At 42.5% G+C, this 23,823-nt stretch overlaps 1 protein-coding gene across 3 annotated transcripts in view; it reads right to left on the reverse strand.

Annotated features, from left to right (window-relative positions):
• The window catches only part of Invadolysin (leishmanolysin-like peptidase, invadolysin), a 1,079,802-nt gene that overhangs the window by 393,905 nt on the left and 662,074 nt on the right, over positions 1–23,823 (reverse strand). For all 3 annotated transcript variants that reach the window (XM_076690814.1, XM_076690812.1, XM_076690813.1), the window contains exon 4: positions 3,830–3,860. In XM_076690814.1, the coding sequence (XP_076546929.1) occupies positions 3,830–3,860 (31 nt within the window). The remainder of the gene's footprint in view (positions 1–3,829; positions 3,861–23,823) is intronic.

A 23,823-nucleotide genomic window follows, 5' to 3' on the forward strand; every position in this document is an offset into this window, starting at 1 on the left:
TTATCGGAGTCAGTCTCAGCGGGGTCCTTGGTCATGATTGCCTGGAGGTCCTCCACGATCGCCAAAAGTGTGTCCAGGCGCTCTTCCTGGACCCGGGCACAAACTTGGAGGTCGGATGTCAGACGCATGGGCGCGCGTGCGAGTGATCTGCGTCGGCTGGGGGGTCTCTCCCGTTAGCGGCACCAGCAAGGGCGTAGCCGGCGAGGGCGGGCGAGCGGTCTGCGCAGTCTGTACGGCCACTTCCGGTACGATGAGACGAGAGGTCGTTGGCGGCATCATGTCTTCCACTTTAGCCATTCGCACCGAGCTGTCCTGCGACGCGGGCGAAGGGTCTCGCGATTTCGGCATATTGAGCGTCTGAAAGTCTTCGCGTGATCACTTGCACCGAAATTTCACTCACAGTAGGCAAAGTCACTATCTTTATTTCCGCGCACAATTCTGCGAGGAGTCTCTGAGTTCACTAGAATCGGGCGCGGTCATTGAGCGTAATGGCGGCGTTAACGAGCAGTTGCGCGTTACTGCGAAGCCGTTACGCGAACAGGGCCGTGTCGTTATCCGGCTCGAAGGACCAAAATGTTTGCGTTTTGCGTGGTCAGAGAGTTCAGATTACAACACACCTGCGTAACGAGTCACAAATTAGTTTATTACACGAAGGAAAAGAACAAGATGTTTACAAGAGTCGCACACAACCTTACAACATTCAGAAAATATTTACAATAGTTTACAAACAGTTTGGAGAACTCACGAGAATATTATACTACTAGTAATTACGAATACACTGCGCGGACAACTAATAACTAAGAAATAGCGCGGACTGAAACTTTTAGCGTGAAAATCGCGTGTACATAAAGGACCACGTGTTCACTTGTTGAGCGTCCGAACAAGAAGGAAATCGGTAATGGCGTCAAGCGTGCCGGTTCCTGCGAAAAGAGGGGACCGCGCTAACAAACAAGGCCCGAGAGGTGCTGCCGCTATCGGCAACGGCGCACAGTGGGACAAAACGGCTTTTGGCGATCAAAATTCTGTAACTTCGGTTCTATTGGAAATATTTTAATGAAATTTTGGGAAGTGTTTGCCTACGTTATGATACTTAAGTTGTATGAATATAAATCATATTGAACTACAGGGTGTCAAGATATTCACGTATAAACTGTAGCGTGTTGAATATCCTTCACTTGTTAGACATATTTTATGTTATTTAACAAAAATTTGACTTAAAACTGTTAATAACTCTGAGAGAAATGGATATAATAATTAAAAAATGACAAGACATGTGTTATCATAATATATTTATTTATATTTCTTATGATCTATACCAAATCATTCAAGAAAACAGTTTTGACAATTATGCAAAAAAGTGCACCCGATTTTTTCAAATTCTGATAGAGGAAGGTTCACTCTTTCCTGCAATAATAATTAAACATGTGGCAAGTTGGGGCATTTTTTTTAAATCAAGCTCAAATTTAAGATTTTAGTTAAATGTAGGTGCTTCGTTTCAATCAGATCCTATTATTTATAAATAGTTGTTATATTGAACACCTTTATTAAACCAAAATAAAGTTTTTGATGACGAATATACACGCTGCAATGACTAATAATAATAGTTAATAAGGCAGTTAACTGGTTAATAACCGTATCTGTTACTGCTTTTCCATCTTCGCGCGCAGCGGCCAAGATGGGTGTAATTTCATTCAATTGCCATTTTCTTGAGAAAGTGCAAAAAAGTGCAACCGATTTTTTCAGATTCTGATAGAGGAAGGTTCACTCTTTCCTGTAGTAATAATTAAACATGTGGCAAGTTGTGGCATTTTTTAAAAATCAAGCTCAAAGTTGAGATTTTAGTTAAATGTACTTCGTTTCAATCAGATCCTATTATTTAAAAAGTTGTTAACATTTTAACTTACTTTATGCACTGAATAGAATCTATACTATCCTAGTAAACTTTATCATTCATTTGAATTGTATCTTTCCGAGTAAAATTCATTAGAATCGTACATTGAAGTTACGGATAATATTATCAGCGTTTCGTTTTGACGAATTTCTACTGACTTTGAGTGCAAACCACGGCAAAACGAAAGCAAATATGAGAAAACGGATTACACTACGTTAAACTATAGTTTATTCTCTATCGATGTATGTAATTAGTTTTCCAATTTTCGAATTCACGAAAATCGAATTTTGATCGCCGAAAGCCGTTTTGTCCCACTGTGCGGCGTACCGGCGAAGTATTTTCGCGACAATCTTCATTATGCTGCGTTCACATGGGGGTTTCTCCAACAGATATCCATATCGCAGGATTCCTCATCCCTCAACGTTTGCAAATGTTTATGATTGTTGTAAACGAACTGGATCCTTTCCACGTCAGAGGACTGAACGCTGTCGTATTGATGTAAGAAGACGTACTGATCAAGTCTTGAATGAGATACAGAGAGATCCAACTTCAAGCGTGCGTAGGGTTTCATTGACAGCCGGTGTACCTCGTACTCAAGTATGGAGAATACTGAATTCAGAAGGTCTTTATTCCTATCATCTACAAAAAGTGCAACATCTTTTGCCTAGTGATTACGCACGTCGAGTTGAATATTGTGAATGGCTTCAATCAAATCTGAATATTCTTTTCAACATTTTATTCACAGACGAAGTCACCTTTACTCGCTATGGAATAAACAATTCGAAAAACTCTCACATATAGTCATATGAAAATCCTCGAGCCATAACGGTACGATCCTATCAACACAGATTTTCTGTAAATGTGTGGTGTGGATTACTGGGTAATCGTCTCACTGGACCTCATTTCTTTGAGAGTAATCTAACTGGTACAACCTACAGAAATTTTTTAGAAAATTAGCTACCCCAATACGTAGAGAATGTACCACTAGAAACACGATGACCCGTGTGGATACAACATGACGGTGCGCTTCCTCATATTACCAGAAACGTAACAACATTTTTCAATGAGACTTTTCGTGGTAAACGGATTGGAAGATATGGAGCTGTTGGCTGGCCCATCAGTCTCCTGATCTAACCTCTCTAGATTTTCTTTTATGGGGTTCCATGAAGTCGAAGGTGTATTTAAATCAAAAACCTAATACACGTAACGAATTGATAGCAAAAATCGAAGATGCAGCTTTTGCCATTAATAGCAATCTTTCAAACTCTTCAGGAGTGTAGCGGATGCAGTGGCTGCAGTCCATGGAAACACGCTTAGCTGCGCGCATACGATCAAGAGGTGACCATTCTGAGCAATATCTTTAAATTACTTTATGTACTGTAAATAACTGTAAAACATAGTTACGAATAAATAATTATGTCTTCAACAATTATGTATCTGTGATTCATACTACGTACTTTTCTTTCATAATCTCGAAAACGAAGACGAATCGATCTGTGGTGTATATAACATTTTTTGCTCAGAATGACCTCCCGAGCATGTTAGCGGGGTGCGTCAGTTTCGATCTGGGACAACCCTCGGCCACTTAACAACGAAAAGTCAGGAAATGTAAAGTTACAATATTTCATTTTTGACAGTTAAAAATAGCTGTGCCTCGTAGTTATATACACTGTGGAGAAGAATGAACAAATAATGAGAACCGTATAGAATACCGGTTATGACATGGGAAATGCATCAAGCTTCCTGCACGTTGGACATATACTGGAGGCATCATAATCGTCATAAAAACGTATGCGCCTTGCTATAGATTACAGAATGCAGAACTAAACCAAGTTAACATACGCCTGAAGAATAAAAACTCATCATCTAGGAAGGTTATTCTTTCGCCGAACAGAGTAGTATTTGTACTTAAGATTGCATCAATAATAAATTACTTACATTAATTAGATCCAGCTTTTCATCATCCAGCCTGCAACAAAAAAGGAAAGAAAGTTCATAATATATATATTAGAACTAAATAAATATTATGTATCTAAAATTATTCTAATAAATAAGAACTCAAAAATGTATATAGGTGGTAATTCAACAATTATAGAAATTGTATTCGAAAAAATCATCAGAAACAGTTTATTAAAAGTATAATTCACCAAAAAGTGGAAATAACTTTATAATGTTGTTCATCAAAATTTTTTTAACTTTACTTTTAGGTTAGGTTATGTTAGTTATCTGCAACACACTTTGGAAAACTATCCCATGTTTGCGAGGGTCCATCACACCCTGAAGGAGAAGGCGACATGTGGTTGCAAGAGAAGCGACCTCACCCGCAGAAGAGGACTACGGTTCAGAAGATGAGGACGACTAGTAGCGTCTCGGCGAAAACCGAGACACCCGGAAGGCCTGCCCGATCCAGGGCGAATGATGTGATTTTCACTCCAATTTTTGGGTATAAAAAGGATGGCGGCGAAGATACTTTTGGGTCTAGTTGAAGTCTAGAAACGGTTCTATTCTAAAGTTTATTCTATAGCGAGAAATCAAAAGTTGTAGCTATTATGAATTAAGTAATCATATACTCAATAATTTATATAATTATACACTCGTCAATACAACCAAATTAGTATCTCTTAATTTATCCCTTAACCTAATCCAATTACATCCCATTCCCTCCTGATGGAAGAACACTCACCACTTTCTCATGGTTTCCATTGAACAATGACAATTTGAATGTGTACAACAATACGTATAATTGATGAAAAGTGAGTTTTCAATAACTATTAGCAACATTAGACCTTGTAGCAATCTCACACTCTGGTATAACAATAACAGGTATAGCCGCTTGGCCGCTACTAGCACCTCGCGACTCAACCGGTCGAGCCAGCGTGCCTTGACGCAGTGTTAACTTTAGTTAATTTTCGTATGGCCAATTTTAAAGTGTCCGTATTTTTGAAAATTGGTCCCTTAAGGGGACAAATAGGACTATATTCTCATTTCTTTTCATATTTCTCAGTATTTCCCTACTATTATAAAATTGCATTTGTTTAAAACAATTGCAAAATAAGTGGTAAAAAAAACTTTTTTCTTGCCTTAACCCATTGCACTACCATTTAACTCGGAAGAATCCGAGCCCAAGCGATGCGGCCGAATGGTCGGGAAAGGAGCCGAAGCAGCGGAGACAGAGTTAATTCACGCGATATTTATGTTTGGTTCGAAATGTCGATCACGAGTCAGATTCGTGATATTTATGTTTAGTTCGAAATGTCGATTACGAGTCAGACTCGTGATATTCACGTTTGACATGAAGTTAGACCATGAGCCTGATTCGTGATATTCAGGTTTGGCCCAAAATTCTCATCACGAGTCAGACTCATTGTTCCGACTATTCGGAGTTACAATAAAATGAGGAAGGACATGAGGTGGAATTGGCGTCACCGGTAAATAAATAAGACAAATGATATATAGTTAAAATGAAAATAACTTTAATGACTCAAAACCTAACTGACTCTACTCTACGGGTACCGGCTGTAAAAAACCCCAGTCGAAAGTGGGGAAGAAGCCTGGTCCAGCAAACAAATTAGACTAAAAGAATATATACACAAAATGATAAAAACAAAATATACAAAATATAAAACGTGAATTAAAACTAGATATTAAAGCTACCATGCACTTGCATAATCATTCACACTGTTATGTATTCGCACAATCGAGAGCTCTCTTACCAATCGTGTCGGATGGTGTCTCGCCGACGTCGCAACAAATCGTCGTGGTCTTTACCAAAAAAATCACAAACCCTGATCACAGGAGGCGTCCCGGCAAAGAGGACAAAGTGGCCGTAAAAACGAACCACTAACTGCATGGCTAGCCAGGTGGGCAGAATCAACCGATCGCCGAACTGTGCGCACAGTTAGCCGTTTGAACCACCCACAAGATCGCCCGGCCGTGCAGATAAATGACAGCACCTAGTGCTTCAACAATAGGACACACGCCCGACAGCCACAGCACCCGTCAACGAACACTACCAGTCTAAGATCCAAACCACAATTCGCTCTTATACAAAATTCGGGAAACTCAGAAAAACTCTGGGAAAGCACCCGCACAAATTGACTGATCACGGTTCAATGCGCGGGTCCGGTCGCGGGCCATACCCCGCCACCACCACCGACACGCCGCTCGTGCCTGCGCAGTGTCGCGTGACAACGTCCAACCACACACCCTCGCGCAGCTCCAAATTTAAAACCAACCGCTCGAGCAAGCATGCAATCGCGCGACGCAAACACTCATTAAAGGGAACAAGTTCCGAAGCCGTAACCACATTATAAAGATGTAGAAATACCGTGGCCCCTTGTTTTGAGGTTATGCTTGTTGTTTAGAGGAGAGTGAGGAAAACCGGGGGAGTCCGTACACACACAAAAATAAACGCTTGAGGTTGTCCACAAAATAGTCGTCAGTTTATTTAAAACACTTGAGGAGACCCGTCCAATGAGGAAAGCCGTTACACCGGGCGAATCGTATCGCGCGTGGTCAATATACAAGGTTGTTCTCGGCACGTTCCTCGAGGTTCCCCAAACAATTGTCACGAAATTACTCACACTGTTCACCTGAGGCGACTAACGAGGGTATGAGCACGTCCCGTGCACGTCCAACCGCGAGGAGAACAAACGCGAGGCGACACGTAGCGTTGTCGAGGTTACCGAACGACACCGGTTTTCTTCCGTAACTCTGAAGGAGCGAGGGTTTCTGAGGTCACGCACGGCTCTCAAGGGATGAGAGGTGACGCGGGACTCGGAGGTTACCGTTTTAGATCTTAAAAAATAGCTTAAACACAATGAAAACTCGTAACGAAGCACAGCGAGGTGTTGACTTGATCGTTTACAAAAACGCAATATGGCTACGCGGCACGCGTCGCGCCTTCCCGAAAAATAGTTCCCGAAAAAGAACGCGTGGCGGCAGCACCTCCCGGACGGGCCCCGCATGACGAGGGGACCCTTTTTACGCGCGTTCACGCAACACTTGTGTTCTTGGGACCATTTTAAGATAAAAATGTAAATGTCATATGTACCAAATCGGTCTGGTTTAACTTGTAAAATAGATTTCCTGTTTTATATAAATCTGCAAATATCTCGAAAACTATGCGATATATGGCAAAATGTTAAAAGACCGTTTTTGTAAAAAATTAAATTTCCAACTATTTGTGTTTTATGATATTTTTTTATCAGCTGCGTAGTTTTCGAGATATATCAAATTTCTTTAAAAATATGTTGATGTGTCGTTATTTCATCGTATTGTCAAAGATAAATGAAAAAAAAATTTTTTTTTTTATTATTTCAATATTATTTTCCACATTTCCGATGAACTTCAAATACAAAATAGGATAGGTTATGCTATATTTTATGAGGTGAGGGTGCAGAGGCTCCTACGGACCTGGCCAAGTGTACTGGCTAGGCGGAGAGGTGATACCCCGACGTGGCGCGTCTCCAGGTGGCGGATAGGAGAATGCTCGCCATGCACTTTTCGGAGTGTATGGAGGGTAGGAGTGAAATAAAATAGCTCCCGCGGACCAAACACCAAGGGAAGGAAACCTATCAAAACCTCTCCTGTAACTGGGGGGTTGAATACCGTGGGACACGGTAACCCCTGCTAAAAGCGGGGCGTTCGCTGCTGTCGAAGTAGCCTCGTAGACGACCCGGGGCGATGCCGGTGGGATCTTCGGATCCTGGCAGGGCTCCCATGCCGGCAAGGCCTTGGTCGGAGAGGTGAAAAGGTGGCAGTGGCATCAAACTATACCGTAAGCCAGTGGTCATGTTTCGCTGGAACGGGGGGCTTGCCTTCATTGGCCGGCCCACGAGGATGACAACCTCTATAAAAAAATCCCTAGCCCCAAGCTGCGGTGCGCGGTGAGGAGGGCGCCCCTGGAGTAAGCGCCAGGGGCGGCTGGTGGATGCACCAGTCGCTAGCGACCAACCCCAGGGTACCTGGCGACCCCCCGGGCGTATCAGCCTTACCCGGGTAAGGCGGCTCTGCCCGGGTGGACATCGGAACCGACCCACTCGTGGCACCAACATGGAAGAATTATTTTAAAAAAATTTAAAAGGACGGACACATTTGTTGACGACTCTGGCTGCGAATAAGGACAAGGACTTGGGAAAGGATAAATCGACGGGGAAGGACGAGGAGGCCCGACCGGGCCCTTGTGTAGTGCTGACCTGCATGGCGGCTCTAGCCGCCCCAAGGGGCACGGTGTTGCGCTCGCAACGCGAGCTGGGACCTCCGGAGCTGGAGGACACCGAGGGTGACGATGTCGTCCTCCAGAGGCACGAAGAGGAGGGAACGGCCACCCACATCCGGAGATTATGTGGATCTGGCCAAGAAGAAGAAGGCGTTCCTTGCGGCCAAAATAGAAGAAGAGGAGTTTTACAGGGAGCAGGCGATTATGGGCTCCCAGGAAGTCCCTACCCCATCCTCGGGCAGTCTGCTGCTGCCCTCCGTCGAGGAGTTGGGAAGGGACGTGAGGAGGATGCCACTGGCTGAGAGGGCCTCCGACGCCCTCACCGGGATCAGGCTGGTGGAAAAGACAGCGGCGGCGTCCAAGAACTTGAAGGGGACAGCTGTGAAGAGCTTCAGGATGGCCTCTCGCCACCTTGAGGCCCACATCATGGAGGCGGCGCATGCTGCCCCTCCCACTCGTCCGTCGGAGAGGGGCGTTGAAGGGGAGGAAATTCGTCGCCTGGAGGAGGAGATCGAGACCCTCCGGGATCAAGTGGATGCCCTCCAGAGCCATAAAATGCGGCTCGGGAGGTTACTGGCGGCAACCGAGAAGAAGGCCAGGAACAGGGAGGAACCGCCTGTCCCGTCTGGTGCGGTCGAGCAGGAGGGCGGGGACAGAGCCACACCACCTGCGCAGAGGTGGACGTTAAGCGCCTGGTTGGTGTATTATTACCAGTCAGGTAAGCTTGATAAAGTAGACGCGTCCTATAGCAAAATTCCTTACGCCGACAAAGAGTCAAGTGTTGGATCTTCTGTACCCGATAACGATGATTTGAAAAATATGAGTTTGACAGTTCTTCCAATCGCTGTGACCTGGGTGGTGGTGGTTGCTGGGGAGTGGATGGTTAAGTTGCATATACCCGATCGGGTGAGGTGGCATATCCGCGCTTGTCTTCGGACGGCCGGATTCACAATAAACCACCTGCGCAGAGACTAACGGCCTTAGCCACTTGGGACATACCGGTACCCGTCAGATCACCGAAGTCAAGCCAAGTGGGCACGGTCACCCACAAAGATGGGTTACCGCGCGCTGTTGGTAAAAGAAAGTGGACGTTAAGCGCCTGGTTGGTGAATTGTTACCACTCAGGTAAGCTTGATAAAGTAGACGCGTCCTAGAGCAAAATTCCTTACGCCGACAAAGAGTCAAGTGTTGGATCTTCCGTACCCGATAACGATGATTTGAAAAATATGAGTTTGACAGTTCTTCCAATCGCCGTCATCTGGGTGGTGGTGGTTGCTGGGGAGTGGATGGTTAAGTTGCATATACCCGATTGGGTGAGGTGGCATATCCGCGCTTGTCTTCGGACGGCCGGATTCACAATAAACCACCTGCGCAGAAGAGAAGCGTGGCTCCGGGCAGGGAGGACTCCTGCTCCCAGCCCATGGAAGGGGCAGTACCGCGTACCAGACGCGGCCGTTCGCCGGAGTGAGATGCTGTGGTCCCTCCACCATCCCCCGGGAGGAGATTATCGAGCGCATAATCTCCAATGCGGTGGAGGAAAAAGTGGAGGCAGTCCGCAAGGGACTCGAAGAGGAGTTTGAGCGGCGGTTGTCTGTTATGACAATACCGCCCACCCCCCCTGCTGGGGGGACGACGAGCGAGAGGGCCGGGGCTCGGGCGGGTCTCTCCCTCCCGGTCGCTGGTAGGAAGGAGCCAGCGGCCGAACCGAGGAGGATGCGGTCCGCCGCTCCATCCGCCGCGCCCACTGAGTGGGTAAAGGTGGTCGGTAGGCGGGCCAAGAGGGCCGCCAAGAAGCAGGACATGGCCGTGGAGGCTCCTCCCACCGCGGGACCGACTGCGGGCCCTTCAGGAGAAGGCCTGCTCCGCTGCGGGGGAAGAGGAAGAAGAGGAAGGCGCCGAGGAAACCGGGCCCTGCGAAACCCTCCAGGTGCGCCGCCATTTCGGTGACAGACCCTGGCGGAAAAATGGAGGAGGTCTTTCGGGCCATGCATGTGGCCAAAGAGCGAATAAGCTTGGAGGAGCTCGGGATCGACCAACTGATCCCCAAGAGGGCAGTGACCGGGGGTCTCTTAATAGAGATCCCCGCCGCGGAAGGTGGGGCCAAGGCCGACGCCCTAGCTGCCAAGATGAGGGAGGTGTTCGCGGACATTGGGGTCCGGGTCGGCCGTCCTTCGAAGAGGGCGGAGGTTCGGGTTTTCGACCTGGACCCTTCGGCGACAAAGGAGGATGTTGCTGTGGCAATTGCTAGCGAAGTAACCTAACCTAACCTAAAAGTAGGAGAGATGCGCTCCTCACCAGTGAGACTGGGGAGCGTGTGGGTGCAGGGCCCGCTTGAAGTGATTCGGCGGGCCCTGGATCCTCCGAGGAGGGTGAGAGTGGGGTGGGTGCAGGCAAAGGTGGAGTTTTTGCCGGCTCGCCCCCTCCAATGCTAGCGCTATCTGGAGCCCGACCATGTGGGGCAGCGGTGCGCTGGCGGGATGGACCGTTCTGACCGGTGCTACCGTTGTGGTGATACCGGTCACCGAGCGAGCCGGTGCCCTGCCACCACCCCCAAGTGTTCGCTGTGTGCGGATCTGGGGCGACCGGCGAAGCACCGCTTGGGGGGAAGGGATGCGTCCCCTACCCCAAGAAGAGGAGGCAGGGTCCCTTGGAACGCTCGGGGACCCTCACCGGAGGAGCCACCACCTCCGCCGAGGGAGCAGCAGCGGCCAGGAGAAAAGAGACGCCGATTCAGTGGCCGCCCGCACTAGAGCGAGGCAGTTGAGGAGATAGTGGGAGGGTCCGCTTGACCCTCCCAAGGGAAAGGACGCCCCGGTGGGGGCGCGTGGTGCGGGGGGAGCTGTGTGTGTTCGCTAGAGGTCCCGGCTTTCCCCCCACAGCACCAGATGGTCTACCACCGAGGAGTTTTAGTCGGTAAGAATCCGACACTACCACCACACAGTGGACCGAAGCATAGGAGGAGCCGGACATAGCATGTATCGTTCTTTGGAAATTATATTATAGTACTAAGAACTAAATAATTATTCACATAAAATCAAAATACGTGAATTTAATAATTTATTAACTTCTGTTTTTATTTATTTTTATAAATTTTTATTTATGTTTATTTTTATTGATTTTGTTTTAATCTTTAAATTTTTATTAATTCATATATTATACACATATTATTAAGTTACATTTTGAATATTTCATGTACGCAACAATCTGTAGTTTTTACAAGTATTAACACTTTGAACATCTGTCTTATCTAATACATACATTTGCGTGCGTTTATATTAGAGTAAAAGCTCTAAAATTTCGGGCAGTAATTCTTGTTTTTTTGGATTAGTTACTTTTGGTCTTAAATTCGAAATAACGGGGTCAGATGTAGAACATCTTCATTTCTAGCTCTTCTGTTTATTTTCCGCGAATGACTCTTTCTATACTCTCTAAATTCTTTATTTCGTGCTTCACTTCTGACAGAATCGGAATCGAGAAATGAGAAATTATTGCTTCTCCATGAATTAACAATTTATGTACGGTGGCAGACATGTAATACCACCCGTAGGTGTTAACAAATTGTTTGGCTGTTTCTAAAGCAAATATACTAAATTTTTTAGTATTTATCATCTCTCCGAATGAAATTGCCTGTAATATCACAGCAAATTTTTTTATTAAAGATTCGTCTAATCCAGTAATTTTAGCAGTTATACTTATATCAGAAAAAAAACGTCTGGCTGTGTTTCCATCGTTAGTCGTCCCTAATCCTTGTTTTACAGCGTCAATAAGTAATCCTAGTTCTCTGTTAAATTCTTGCTGAATCTTTTCTTTAGTTTCTTTTTGTTGCTTTTTATGAACCGGATCCCGAATACTCCATTTCTTAAACGGCAAATTATATGAAACATGGAGTAAAAATTCCATGCAGCGGATTCTTGCATGTAGACTCGATATCCCGAAATTGCATGTGTTGATATCAATATTTCTAGCAATCACTTTGTCGATATCATTCATTTCACTTGGTTGTGCACCACAAAGATAACATGTCGAACAAGATAATACTGTATCTGATAAAGCTGTACATACTTTCCCATCGATCATAGTAAACAATAATTCACAATTAACAGTTATATTTTCAAATCGTTTTTGATGTCAAATTCATTATTTCACTTTGCATTCGTTCATATTCTTTTTTAATAACTTCTGTATTTTCATGGACAAATTCGAATTTAATTGGTCGACAATAACGTGTTGAAGACGGATTTTGATTTAGCCATATGACATCAGAACCATTTACTAATTTTATAGGAACAAAACTAGTCATAATAAAAATGGAATCATCCAATATATTTTCAGTTTGAAATTTTTGCATATAAGTGCTTTGGCTCGAAGCGCCATCAAAACCCCACTTGCAAATTAATTTCAAGTCCATGGAACATTCTAAATTTTGTTTACAAACTTCTAGTAATCTGGCGCTTGTGAGATCCAAAATTGCTTGCAGTTGAATCACGGCGATATTTTCAGTTATTTTTATTATATCTTTTGGTGGATAACATTCTAATTTTGCTTCTTGAATATTATAATAAGGTACATATTGATTTGTGCCACTTTCAATACCAGTTTCTCTTAAATTTATATATTGTGATTTTGAAAGATTTAAACTAAAAAGTATAGCTAAACATCTTTCTTTTGAGTATAAAGGTACATTTATTCGATTTTCACAGAAAGCTCTCACTCTTGTAACTTGGTCTGGATTTTTTATAAGATAATCTAATATCTTTGCCATATCGGAGGAACCATCATTTGCTAATTTTTGTTTGGTCGCGTGGAGAAGAACTTCAGTTGAATTTGATTCTCGTACATGTTGCGTTCGTCTTCGTTTGTGCCTCTCACTACTATCGCTGAAAGATTTACGGTGAGATGTTGAACAAGTGGACATGGATTCTTCAGAATATCCATGAATTAGTTCAACAGGAATTTTAAATTCTCTATTGAGCCATACATCATTCTTTTTTTCAAATTAGTTATATGTTCTAATCGATTTCTGCTATCGAGAATAAGCATTACTGCAAAATGACCGTAAGCAATTTTTCAATTGACTTTCAGATTTTTCTGATAAATTAATATCTAATTTTTCTATAACGAAGTCGAACAATTGTTCCTGATACATTAGAGCAGGACCTAAATCTTTTAAGAATAAGAATAAATCTTTGTTTCTTAATGTTGTCATTTTTAATTAAAAGAATCGGTTATATGTTGATTGTATGTGTTGAACTTATGTATTTTTAAAAGCAGAGGTGTGAATCGTGATAGACAGAAAAAAGACTCTCTAACAAACAGTGCAGACAGATCGTACGAAATAGGAACCCCCACACAGAGCGTACCGCACCGCGCATGTACGCGTTCGCGTTTGTTTGCGTATGCTACTGCTACCAAAGTGGCAGATGGTGGCAGCTGAAATAAGCTGTTTTGTGGAAAGGAATGTCCAATTGATAATTTAGAAGAAGAAAAAATGTCACAGCTCTCAAACATTATCTTAAATGTTAATAAAAAGTTAAGATATTACTGTGACTTTTAAAAAATTATGAAAATAATTGTTAAACATTAAACGTTATTGTTATCTATTTAAAACACATATTTTTCATAACTTAAACAAAGTGTTACGAAATGAAAAAAGTTTGATTGTATCATACATAAATTTAGAAGAAATATATCGCCTTGAAGTTTCATCAAAAAATCGATGAAAATACATAACTGTCACAATACGATAATTATGATTATTTTAGATATAAATAGTAAGGGTATTTTAAAATATTACAATTGTTTGTTCTTAAAGTAATGTATTAAGTAACCAAATTAGCAATTAGAAACTTAATTAAAGAAAAAAAGTTTTTGTTCCTATGTCCGCATTTTAATACAGTTCGATCCGCTGTGCCCCGTCCCGTAGGGCGGGGGTGTCTTATGTAAGATTTCTCCTCGTAAAAAAAACAAAAAAAAAAGATTAATATTAATAGATTGACTCTGACGGGTCTCGTATCCTTCAAGTACGTGGCGGAGGCCTGCGCCAGGGTGAGCAAGACCCGCCAGATCCGACGGTCGAACAGAAATGGCGATGGCAGGCCCGACAAGATGCCAAGTCGCGAGATAATCGCGAGCAGCGCTGCTGGCCAGTGAGCGGTCGGGGCGATCCAGCCCGTCATCAAACAATGGCAGGACCGCGGCTTTGGTCGGATCTCCTATCGGACCACACAGGTGCTCACCGGGCATGGTTGTTTCGGTGACTTCCTGTGCCGGATTAGTCGCGAGGCGACGGCTATATGCCGCCACTGTGGGGCGGGGCGGGACTCCGCGCAACACACACTAGAGCATTGTCCGGTGTTCGCGGGGACCCGTTACGCCCTGCAGTGTGAGTGTGAGTAGGAGAAGACGCCGTCGGGGGAGGGCACCGTTGGCTGAGGAGGACGGGATGGTGGGCCTTGATAATTCTGCCCACCGCTCCCAACAGGATGAGGGAGGAGAGCTTCGGCTTCCCCCCAAGGTAGATGTAGTGGGGGAAGGCTTCGGCCTCCCCTAGGGTGACAGAACGGGGGGGAGGGGGTTGCTCCTCTCCCCCATCGCAGATAGGCGGCTCCTAGGTGGAGCCGCTGGGCCACGGGTGGTAGGGGCTGGGGCCACGGTCGCCATTGCACGCGGCGCGAGAAGTGGCCGGCGTCGGATGTGGCCCCTGGCGACGGCGGAGTGGGGCGAGGGTCAAAGGTTAGACCCTCCCCCGAGATGAGTCGCAAACACGCCGGGGGGGGGGGGGCACCCTCAAGCCCAGTGCGGGCCACCGTGGGAGTTTGATCCGGTAAAAATCCGACACTACCCCCGGCCCCTCCCCAGGAGGGCTGGGAGCGTCTTTCAAAGATTTCCCTCACGTAAAAAAAAAAAAAAAAAAAAATATTAATAGATCGCTGGCCACGAAAGTCAAATGTTATAATTTGATTTTTCAGCTCACCCGTTATATGATTAGGAGCCGGACCACACGCTGTTGCTTACAAAAACGGTAGGCAAGAAAGCCGGCGCACACATGGCCACGGGCGCATACGTATAGGCAGAATTCGCAGTAGTAGTAACAATATTCTTTCGCGAATATCTCATGAACCAATCGAGGCCGACATATAGCTTAGAGAAATAAAGTTGCTTAAAATGACGAATTTTACAACATATTTAAAAATCATGAAAATCAGGAGGGAGAGGACTTCATCGACAAGTTCACCAAAAAACTCGTTGTATACCAAGTTTCAACCTTGTACCTCAACCGGGAGGGCCGTAAAAAAGAAAAACAGGTTTTTGCCATATTTTCCCTATTTAATGGTATTCAAACAATCTGAAAAAATTCTAGAACATTCTAGACATGTTTCTTTATGATTTTGAATCTTTTTGGATTTTTCGGTTCCAAATCTTAGACGTGAAAAATCAAAAACGCAAAAAAAAGTCGAAAAATTGAGATTTCGGGTAGAAACTTTCGAGACACTAGATGTTTACTTTTGCAGTTGTTACGCCTCGACGGAAAATTAAAATTTATCCGCCTTGCGTTCCTTATCAAGCCCTTTGGGATTACGAGAATTTCTTAATGTAAGGGGTATGAGGGGAATGTTTTTCTTTTCCGCCAACTTTTTTCATTTCTCCTCGACCTTGTGGATCCCCATCAAGCCTTCGGGTTGCGAGAGTCCTCTCAATGTGAGGATGCGCAAGGAAGAGAATTTATTACTATCCTATTTTCAACTTTTTCTTTAGCTTTCCTTTCTTTAACTGCTCTACCCCGACCTCGTGTATCTGGTCAAGCCTCCACAGGTTCCAAGAATTTCTCATGCGAGGTACACGAGGAAAGGTCGTTTCTATTTTCTTCTTTTCAATAGTAGTTGTAATCCTCCTTGAAACTATCGTCGCTCAGCCATAGTAATAGAATATCAACGCACAAAAACTTGAGTTCGCTCGAGAGAGATAGAGACGTTAGCATAAACACCAGCGCTACGCAGTTAGTCAGTGCTTCGCATTCCGGGAATTTCCCCGGTTAACTGCGTAAAAGTAGGAAAACCGTAACAACTTCTTTTGGAGGACGCTCTTTCTCTCTCTTTTACACAAAGCGCCAGCCGGTCCAACAAGGATCATTATTGTATGTACGAAATGATAGTATGAAAGAGTGGATGAATGTTGATGTTTTTAGACAATGAAAGAATGGAATGAGAATCCTTGCGAAAGCGAACGTCGCGAACGTTCGAACGCCGTTTGAAATCAGGAGTTTAAGGCAATAAACACCATTGTATCGAAAATACCGAGAAATTGCCTGGCGAAGAGACTTAACGGCAAAAGGGTATAGCAGAATAAGATGGTCAAAAGTGCCCTTGAGCCGATTTTTTTGGAAAATATGGCAAAAACCACTTTTTCTTTCTCACCCTGTAACTACCCTCCCAGTTGAGATACAGGGTTGAAACTTGGTGTACAATGGTTTTTTATTATAAGCTATAAAATGGTGCATTGCTGAAAAAAAATCGGCTTATCCTGCTATACCCTTTGAACAAAGGAACGTTCTCGAATGAATTCGTTAGATTAAAATAGGGTAAATATTTAGAATAAGGGAGCCACTTCCGATTTCGATGACCTTCAAATATGTTGTCAAGGTCGTTATTCTGAACAACTTTTTCCTATACATATAATAGTCGGACTCTTTTGGTTTGCGAGATATTTGAGAAAACAGTTATCTTAAGGCTAGATAAATTTTCGACAGCATTTTGTGTTCAATAGAGTGCCTTGTATGTATATATACATATATCTTGTCATTGACTCAATGTCCAAAGTTATCAATGAACTTGACATTTCTTGTATTTCATGAACAGTGTACGACTAATCATTATAACATACAGTTATATAAATATCAATTTTCTAAAATGAAATTCTACGAGTTTCTAGCTTTAACCACAAATCGCGACGAATTATTGAATTATTTGTATTCTAAAAATGTTATTCGTCAAACAATAAAATGTCCACAGTGTGGAAGTATTTTAGAATTAAAGTGTTTAGAGTCATTATGTTTTCATTGTACTAATCATTATTATAAACAAATCACGAATCGTAAAAGAAAACGATTAACATGCAATTTTAAAATCAGTGCATTACATAGGACCTGGTTCTCAAAAGCAAATTTAAATATTGGTGTAGCTTGTCGATTAATTTGCTATATTTTAATGATGAATACTCCTAGGCAAAGATTTCTCGAAGTAGAACTTAATATTTCATCTTCTACAGCAGTTGACTGGACTAATTTCTGTCGAGAGGTAATTAATTAAATACCTATTATTATTAACACTGGTTTATGAACTTACTTTATTAATAATTTCTCAGCTTATGTATGAATGGTTGATAAAAGACGAAAATCAAATTGGTGGGGATGGAATAGTCGTGGAGATTGACGAGGCAAAATTTGGTCGCCGAAAATACAATCGAGGACGAGTCATACAAGGACAGTGGATTTTCGGTGCTATTGAACGACACTCAAAGAAGTTTTTTGTTGTTCCAATAGCGTCTCGCAAATCGGAGGTACTGTTACCTCTAATTTTGAAGAACATTGCTCCGGGTACAATAATTTATAGCGACTGTTGGAAGGCGTATGCAGAAATAAATAAAGATGTGTATAAACATTACACTGTAAACCACTCGGCAAATTTTGTTGATCCAGAAACAGGGGTACATACACAAAACATTGAAAGACTGTGGAGAGAAATTCGAGGAAATATTCCTTTGTACGGTCGCAAAGAATGTCATTTTAATTATTACTTAGCAGAATTCATATTTAAAAAAAAGTTCGATTTTTCTGAAAGATTGGATGCGTTTTTCAAAATAATGGGAATTATGTATCCCTTGAATGAAAGTCTAAACGAATAAATGACTAATATGTGCTCTATTTAGTATTTGACTGTATTAAGCTTATACCTACATGTACTATCCGTTCATTAATCCCCACATGTGTTTTCGAAGTACCTAAAAAAGTCCATCCCAAAGGGGTTTGGGGTTATTGTCGTTGTGGGGGCGGGGGGGTTTGGGGGGCAGAGCCCCCCAAAACAATAGATAAGATCACTCTTGGAAATATTGATAGTAAAGCACGTTATTTTTTCAAATATCTCGCAAACCAAAAGAGTCCGACTATTATATGTATAGGAAAAAGTTGTTCAGAATAACAACCTTGACAACATATTTGAAGGTCATCGAAATCGGAGGTGGCTCCCTTATTCTAAATATTTACCTAAAATAGTTTAACTTCACTAAGAGGCGAAGCGAATGCCGAATGAAAACCGATGAGATAATGTTTAACGAAATATGTTGACTGTTACGGCATTGCAATCACCGTAATCGCGCATCGTCTACTGTTGATTATCATAATTTAATAATTTTCGCTAAGAACGAGAAAGTAACAATTTTGATCCTTTGTTAAGTAAATTAAACGGGTGACGGCATTACAGATTAATGGTTACATGTTCCATTCTAACTAATTGCTTCAAATTGATTAATAATTATCATTCCATAATTATATAAATTCTGAATAGAAACTGCGTAATACATTAGAAACCGTTGAGCAAAAATGGGTGTCGAATAGGAAAGAGAAAGGAACACCAAAGAAAGGGGTAGAGGATTTTCGTCTAGCTCGAGCGTCTCGTCCAATCACCGGGCACGCGACGCTGCCGAAAACGTACCCTGATTCGTCAAATCGTCCCCTCCTGGGATGACGATCGTGCGACGAGCTCTTCAGGTATCGATCGCGAACGGAATTTGTCACTCTTGATCGATCAATCGTAAGTACGTGATCGGGAGCCTGTGTGTCCGAGAGACAGAGTTATTCTTGAACTTCGCGTAGTTTTATCGGCGGCAAAGTCCTCCGCATAGCGAGGCAGAGTGTCGTGTGGGTGAAATCCGCGAATTCGAAATAAGAACTCAGTTAATCTTTTTTCTTACCTAAATTTGTATCTTTTCTTTCTTTATTTTAAATCGTTGTTCGCGTAGATCGTCGTATTAACTTCATTATCGGGTATAATCAATAATTTTAAACTTGTAATTCGTTAATCGTTAATCTGTCTCTCGTCAACGTTCTCGTTTCGTGTGATTCAATTTTCACCGCGACAAGTGCGTGATCGACGAAAATCTTACCGTTCTTTGGTGTTCCAGATCATCAAGCGAATACCGAGCAATTATACAAGCATACATATATGTATATATTATCTTGTTTCATTTGACCATCGATTTGGTAAGTCTCACACCGTCGCACGCGCAACGTAACACAGTAGTTAGATTTTTTCAAATTTTTCAGTCTGGTGTGCCGTGTTTAAAAGAATCAAAAACCGTTATTTTCGACATATTTCGTGCCATAACATGAGAAATATTTACTTTCAATTTTTACATTTACATTTCCTTTACACACTTAGTGTATTATATGATTTCTAATATTTCTACACAGGATGGAGCAAGATTTGAATGGAGAAAGTGAAGTAATTGTAAATAATTGAAAATTACGCAGTATATCTTCTGAAATATTAGAAAGTTTTTCAACGTAGATGGCGGGTGAGTCGGTAAGGTCTCCGCCTGCAGAGTCGCTGGAAACTTTTTTGTTGCAGGTTCGCACCTTATCCTTCAAAATATTAGACATTTTTTCAACGTTGTTAGTGCCGAAAAGGTTGAAGTTAAGGTGTCCGACTCTGGCACCATAAGGAACGTTTTCGTTATACGCTGTGTCTCACCTTAAGTGTTATAATTCTGTTATTCCGTAACTATTAATGATATAAAAAATTGTTGATATGGGAATTGCACGGTAAAAGGGGGCCTATGTTTTGGCCGAAGTGAAAAATCTTTTGCATTATTAGTTTAAGAGATATGATGGTCAAGTTTCGTTTCTCAAATGGAAACATATATGTTTTTCTTAGTTCATGTGATAGTGCTTCTCAAGACGAATTTATTAAGCTTTAATGTATTCACCCGATTTTTATTAATTTTCAAGATATAACGCTTACAAATTTACTGATTTTCAGTAGAGAAGGATTTCGACCGACTAGGAAGCACCATAGGCGGTTCTATTTATGCGGTAAGTGCTACGTGTTTGACACTCCGCTTAAAACTGATACGAAGGGTCTACGCTAGGAACGGCAGACCCAAAGAATAAGAAACTTGGTAAATATTGTCCAGCACTGGTGCTAAATTTGTAGTGCCAAGACTGACGCTATTAATAGTTTGAAAGGTTGCAACATTTGTGTAAGTTTTTTATGCAAAGGTAAGTACAAAAAGATAACTCAATTTTCGTTTTAAGTGCATTTTACTACAATAATTTACTCCACATGCCTTCCTTCGTTTAAAATACATTTTTCGACGCGTTTTTAAATTCGTTTTCAACGTGTCGCAATGTTTCTGAGCAAGTATTCTCGCACGAACTTTTAATTCTATTTCTTAAATCGATGATATTTGTTACTTGTGTTCCATATACCACCTGTTTAAGGTGGTCCCATAAAAAGAAATCACACGCGGAAAGGTCTGGTGACCTGGGGGGCCAAGAGGTTGGTCCGCTACGGCCGATCCATTTATTCAGAAACGTTTCGTTCAACCATGCCCTGACCCTTGAGGCCTCCTAACCATAGAGGAGCACCATCCGGTTGAAACCACATCTTCTGCCTGTCACCAAGTGGCATGTCGTCTATTATATCCGTCAGATATGTTTGTAAAAACATTAAATATTGTAGGGGATATTATATAAGTAGTTCTTTATTTTGCTCCTTGACATTTGCTCTTACAGAAGAGAAAAAAGCAAAAGTCTCGATCTCGCTTCGCTCCCGTCTTTCATACTTCCTTACACACGATCACATTCGATCATCGATTCGTACACGCATTCACACACTCTTGCCACGCGCTGACTTTCGGTCCCGATATCATTCTTACCATGCATGTATCTCGATTCGTAGAAACTGTCACTTGGTCCAAACACTCTTTCTTCACACTTCACTCGATCCAACTGTCAAACGGTCCAAACACTTTTCATTCACACTTCGGTTTCATTTAGGGCGGATTTGATTATAAACTAATAATATAATATTCTCTTTGTATTTTCATCTAGCACGGACTCAATTGTAATATTAATTATACTATTTTCTTTTATATTTCTACTTCTAATTGGAGAAATTCCCCAAGTCCACGCAGAGGAACGAAGTTGGCAGCGAAAATACTTCGCCGGTGCTTCGCTACCGACAGCGGCAGCACCTCTCCGGCTCCTTTTGTTCACGCGGTCCCCTCTCTACCACGGAACCGGCACGCTAGACGCCGTTACCGGTATTGTTCTTCTTGTACGTACACTCAACGTGAACGCACGTGTGTCGGCCCACGCGAATTTTACGATACAAGTGCGATTTTCTCGAACACGCGACGTTGAAGTCTTTCAGCCCGCGTCTTGTTCTTCATTTAGTATAATAATTTGTATGTTCTTGTTCGCGCAGTGTGCTCTCGTCTTTTCTGTAAATATTTGTGTACTCTGCAAACTGTTCCTATCGTTGTTGTATATATTTTCTACGTGTGTGAAATAAACTCTGTGAGTGTTGTTACTTGCTTGTCTCTTTATTCTGCCTGCTCAGACCACGTGAACTCGCTAACATTTTGGTCCTCCGAGCCGGATAGAGGCACGCCCGCGTGTAACGGCTTTCGAAAAGACGCGTAACGATAGGTGACGCCGCCATTACGCGTAGTGACCGCGCCCATCATAGTGCACTCAGTGACGGTTCATAGCAGGGTGTGAACTATAGACACAGTGACCCGGCTAAGCCACAGTGACATTTCGTGTCAAGTAACCACGCAGTAACTCGCAGTTCGAACAATGCCACAGTCGCGCGATCCGTCGCCCGCGTCTCAGGACGACTCGGTCAGAACGGATGAGGAGACGACAGTAGCGCCCTTCATCCTACAAGTTCCGGAAAAGGCAACGTAGGTTGCGCGTTAAATAGGATACTAAATACATTTCAACCTTTTCGGAGGCGGCGCAAAATAAAAAATTTTTCTTCTACTAGGAAGATCCTAGTTCAGGCGTCGGCAACCTGTGAAAAATGACCTATTTGATAATTTCAAGTAAACAATATTCAACGGGAATCAACATACCCATTGCGGATTAACTATAGTGCAGTTCACGAGAGATCATACTTAACTCGCGCAGCTCCGTAGGTCTAAGGACATTTGTAATAACGTGTGTGATTCCCCTCTACAGCTTGCTTCTTACTTTGCGATCATATAATTTTTTCTTTTAAAAATAATAGGAATTTCATTGTATCGTGTATCTTTACCATATCATCATCGGTTATAAGTTATGGTACGTCATATATTTCTATCCACCATTTATATGATCGCAAAGTAAAAAGCAAGCTGTGGAGGGGAATCACACACGTTATTAAAAATGTCCCTAGACCTAGTGTGCTGCGCGAGTTGTGTGGTCTCTCGTGAATTGCAGTATACATGTACATCAGAAGTGCTACCAACTTCTGATACAATCGTTACAATTACGAATGTTTTCTGCCGTATCTATAACGTTTCAAATTTTTTTTGTTACGACTTATTAATTACCAAGATTGCCATACCGCAATCAAATCGTTATTGGCAGCATCGTATATTCGGGTATTTTTAATTTTGCGCTGCCTCCGAAAGCTTTGAAATGTATTTGGTATCCTATACAGAGTGTTTCGTTTAAAACAGGCCACCTGAATATCTCCTTTATCTCTGAAAATACAAAAAATGTTTCTGACGTAATCTAAATGGTTTCAAAAGATGAATCAGATGCAACAATCGTTTTTTATAAATTATAATTTTTTAATCATTTTTTCAAGATCACACGTGTTTTTTAGCTATATACACACATTTTTTGTTGTTGTATGTTATAACAAACATTTTTGTGCATTCATCCATGTTTAATAGCACGACCTTGAAATGACCGTGGACTCTAAAGTTTGCTAATTAATGCAGAACTTACTTTCAGCGAAATATCAAATTTCAACGGTAACTGAAATTTGATCATGAGCTTGAACTTGTAAGTAATCGCATTTATTACTACAATAAATGTTCGAAATGATGTCCTTCCGTTGTGATACTGTTCGAAAATGCATTAATTTCAACCGTCGCCACGCGGACCGCGACAGCACTCTGCAGCGCGACCGGCAGCCACCTTGGATGCCGGTCAGACCGACCAATCAGGGAGCGTTACGTCAGCAAGAAGAAGCCAACGGTTCTTGCTACGACGAAGCCGGTTGATCGGCCATTAACGTTCTGGTTAACACAGCGCTCGCACGTGTATTCACAGTTTCGATTAATTCTTGTCTCGTTATCTCAATCTCGCCAAAAAACTATTCTCGCAACGCGTACAGAAGTGCCAACGGCCAACGCGAACTCGCGATTAGTCTAGTTCATGCAAATCCACGAAATTAATAGAATTTCGTGGTGACCACGTGTTGAACCAACACGTGGTTTTCATACAGCGCAATCTCAATCACAAATTCACCGCGACGCGTGTGAATCGTCGAGATCTACGATCATTGTACGTTCGTGCAACGCACTAGATACTGAATTTTGTACATAGTGTATATACTTTGTGTTACTAAAAATATACGTTTGTGTTTGTGCAATCACGTGTACAATTCTCTTGTTCCGTCTCACTGCCGATCCCATACACCGAACCGGTAAACTCGATCGC

This window comes from Osmia lignaria, chromosome 11 (assembly GCF_051020975.1).
Source record: "Osmia lignaria lignaria isolate PbOS001 chromosome 11, iyOsmLign1, whole genome shotgun sequence".
NCBI classification, from domain to species: domain Eukaryota; kingdom Metazoa; phylum Arthropoda; class Insecta; order Hymenoptera; family Megachilidae; genus Osmia; species Osmia lignaria.